We start from the raw sequence: 4,004 nt of genomic DNA, 5'->3' as shown, positions 1-4,004 counted from the left end.
CCAGGCGGGTCTCGAACCCGCGGGCTCAGGCAATCCACTCACCTCAGCCTCCCAAACATGGAATTACAGGCTGAGCCACCGAGCCTGGCCTCACCTGTATCTTAGAGACAGGTAAGGAAGTGTTCAGCTATGTCATTGAAGTCTATCTTGTTTATGTTCTTGATATTGGATAAAGAAAGAAAAACAAGCCGGGTTTGGTGGCTCAGTTTGTAATCCCGCGCTTTGGGAGGCTGAGGTGAGTGGATTGCCTGAGCCCGCGGGTTCGAGACCCACCTGGGCAACTTGGCGAGACTTCATCTCTACAATAAATCAAAAAAAATTAGCTGGGTGTGGTAGTTCCAGCTACTCGGAAGGCTGAGGTGGAAGGATCGCTGGAGCCCAGCAGGTCGAGGCTGCGGTGGCTGGGAGCGGCCACTGCACTCCAGTCTGGGCGACGGAGTGAGACTCCAACTCAAAAAAAAAGGAAAGAAAGAAAAACATAGCAGAAGCACTAGAAGAGACATAAAATCAGAAGTAGATTAGCTTTTCCTACCTCCAAGATTTATGTTCGTTTTTCTCAGTTGCATAAGTAAGTTAGTGTTATTTATAGTAACCCATCACCTTCTTCTGTCCTCAGGAGCCTGGCAAAGCTAGCCCCAAGGGATTCTCAGCATGGCCTGACTTACCCCTGAGTATGACCCTGAGTTAGCCAGGGAGACCTTTCAAGTGTTTTGTATGTTGAAGTGTTATAATATCTCATAAACCTGTCCAGTTAATTTTTCAGTCTAAGTATATAAAATCATAATTATGATAAAGGAATAATAATAAAAGGGAAACAAGAAAGATTGAATTTAGTTATTAATGAAACAACAAATAACCTGGGAGAGTAAGGACATGGAATTATACATTTAATTTCTCCTTATGTAAAGTCAAAGTTTGAGGCAAAATTTAATCATTACCTATTCTCACTATAACAAAACAGTCTAGCCACCAGAAATATTCACACTCCCTTTAAAAATGTTATTTTTCAGCTGAGCATGGTGATTCACACTTGTAGTCCCAGCACTTTGGGATGCCAAGGAAGGAGGATTGCTTGAGCCCAGAAGTTCAAGACCAGCCTGGGCAATATAGTGAGACTTTGTCTCTGCAAAAAAAAATTTTTTTAATTTAGCCTGGCATGGTAATGCTTGCCTGTAGTCCCAGGTACTCAGGAGGCTAAGGAGGTAGCATCACCTGAGCCTAGGTGGTTGAGGCTGCAGTGAGCTGTGATCATGCCACTGCACTCCAGCCTGGGTCAAAAAACAAACAAAAATAATAATAAAAGGCCAGGCGCAGTGGCTCAGGCCTATAATCCTAGCACTTTGGGAGGCCAAGGTAAGAGGATTGCCTTAGCCCACCTGTTCGAGACCAACCTGGGAAACTTGGCGAGATCTCTACAATAAATCAAAAAATTATCTGGGCATAATGGCACATACCTGTAGTTCCAGCTACTTGGAAGGCTGAGGTGAAAGAATCTCCTGAGCCCAGCAGGTCAAGGCTGTGGTAGCCATGAGTGTGCCACTGCACTCCAACCTGGGTGACAGAATGAGACTCTAACTCAAAAAAAAAAAAAAGATGCCCTTTGTGGTTTTTTTTTTCTTTTTTTTTCAGTTGGAGTCTCACTCTATCGTCCAGGCTGGAGGGCAGTGACACACTCCCGGCCACCACAGCCTCGACCTGCAGGACTCAGGCAATCCTTCTGCCTCAGCCTTCCAAGTAGCTGGAACTATGGGTGCGCACCACCACACCTGGCTAATTTTTTTTTGATTTATTGTAGAGATGGTCTCACTAAGTTGCCCAGGCTGGTCTCAAACCTGGCTCAGGCAATCCTCTCATCTTGGCTCCCAAAGTGCTGGGATTATTGGCATGAGCCACCGCGCCTGGCCTCCTTTATGGTTTTCTAGTCCTCAAACTATTTCATTCCCTGAGGTCAAGAATTATAATACCAGTTGCAAATGATATTCAGTATCTATCTGATATTTTAAGGTATGCTTGAAATGTACTGCAAGGATTCAAGGATTGAGACTTGGACTTCATTAGTTCTTTACAGGAAACCAGCATTTTGGCTTCAGAATTCCTGTGATCTTACCTCCTTAGATTTGCTATTGTTGGTGTGAAGATATAATAAAATAAGAATTAGCTGGGCATGGTGGTTTACGCCTGTAATCCCAGCACTTTGGGAGGCAGAAGTGAGAGGATTGCCTGACCCCATGGGTTCAAGACCAACCTGGGCAACTTGGCAAGACCTCATCTCTACAATAAATCAAACAAACAAAAATTATCTGGGTATGATGGCACACTCCTGTGGTTCCAGCTATTTGGAAGGCTGAAGTGGAGGAATTGCCTGAGCCCAGTGGGCCGAGGCTGTGGTGACCATGAGTGTGCCACTGCACTCCATGGTGACAGAGTGAGACTCCGACTCAAAAAATAAAAATAAATTGAATTCTCCATTAATTTCTTTTTATATTTATTCCCAAGGTTTGCAAGTAACAGCATAAAGATGGAATGCAGCAAATCCTGCCTGGATTGAATTAGGAAACTCCAAGGAATATATTTAAGAACCTTAACTAAGATACAATATGTACTTGCTACAATGACACCTATTGTTCTGTATGTATGTTTTGTATCATACATGGTTCTCTTAACATGTGGGACAACAAATAGTCATGCCAGTGGACAGGAATCTACATTAATAAGTGGCTCCTACTCTAGTGAGTGCATAGATGCAGCAGATCTCCTGAACAAAGAGTCAGAAAGTCTTCACTTTATATCTATTCTATAGCAGTGATTGTCAAACTTTTCTGATTGGGATCCAGAGTAAGAAATAGGAATCACAGGCTGGGCACAGTGGCTCATACTTGTAATCCCAGCACTTTGGGAGGTCAAGGTAGGAAGATTGCTTGAACCCTGGAGTTTGAGACCAGCCTATAGTCCCAGCTACTCAGGAGGCTGAGGTAGAAGGATCGCCTGAGCCCAGGAGTTCAAATACAGTGATCATGCCACCGTACTCAACTGGGATAGGAGAGTGAGACCCCCAACTCAAAAAAAGAAAACAGAAAGAAAGACAGAAGAACTACAACATAATCCAATATATATAGAATCCAGTGTGTGGGTTTTTGTGTTTATGTGATATGTATGTAAAAACACACACATCAAGTATTATAAGACATTATATATTAAGCATTATGATATTTTTCTATTTTTAACGTAAAAAAAAATATTGGTTAAAACTCAGGATTTGGAAAATGCTACTCTGTATCATCTCATACCAACACTTACCACCTGCAAATTATAGGCAATCACACTGAATAAATCAACAGCTTACTGCAGTAGCTGGGGTTTTTTGTGTGTTTTGTTGTAGTGTTTTGTGTATGTGTATTTTTTTTGTATGTATCTAGCATCATTGTATCTCTTCTGTTGAGTTTTTTTTTTTTTTTAATTGGAGTATCACTCTGTCACCCAGGCTGGGGCATAGTGGCACACTCATGGCCACCACAATCTCAACCTGCTGGGGCTCAAGTGATCCTTCCGCCTCGGTCTTCCAAGTAGCTGGAACCACAGGCGTGCACCCCCATGTCCGGCTGATTTTTTTGTTTATTGTAGAGACAAGGTCTCGCCATGTTGCTCAGACTGGTCTCAAACCCCTGAGCTCAGGTAATCCTTTTGCCTATGCCTCCAAAGTGCTGGGATTACAGACTAGAGCCACTGTGCCCAACTTTTTTTTTTTTTTTTTTTTTTGACTTTGATTCTCACTCTTTCACCCAGGCTGTTGTGCTGTGGCATGCTCACGGCCACTGCAGCCTCAACCAGCTGGGCTCAGGTGATCCTTCCACCTCAGCCTTCCAAGTAGCTGGAACCACAGGCATGTGCCACCACACCCAGCTAATTTTTTTGATTTATTGTAGAGACGAGGTGTCATCAAGTTGCTCAGGCTAGTCTAGAACTCATGAGCTCAGGTAATCTGCTCACTTCGGTTTCCCAAAGTG

General features: G+C 43.4%; 1 protein-coding gene across 2 annotated transcripts in view; it reads left to right on the top strand.

The window, feature by feature from the left end:
- NMRK1 (nicotinamide riboside kinase 1) overlaps positions 1 to 2,901 on the top strand; it is a 23,360-nt gene extending 20,459 nt beyond the window's left edge. For both annotated transcript variants that reach the window (XM_021707171.1, XM_021707172.1), the window contains one exon: positions 2,497 to 2,901. In XM_021707171.1, the coding sequence (XP_021562846.1) occupies positions 2,497 to 2,516 (20 nt within the window). In that variant the 3' untranslated portion in view covers positions 2,517 to 2,901. The remainder of the gene's footprint in view (positions 1 to 2,496) is intronic.
- Positions 2,902 to 4,004: the final 1,103 nt, after the last annotated feature.

Source organism: Carlito syrichta, unplaced genomic scaffold, assembly GCF_000164805.1.
Source record: "Carlito syrichta isolate Samal-C Ts95f unplaced genomic scaffold, Tarsius_syrichta-2.0.1 Scaffold316420, whole genome shotgun sequence".
NCBI classification, from domain to species: Eukaryota; Metazoa; Chordata; class Mammalia; order Primates; family Tarsiidae; genus Carlito; species Carlito syrichta.
This window is presented reverse-complemented; position numbering and strand designations above follow the sequence as displayed.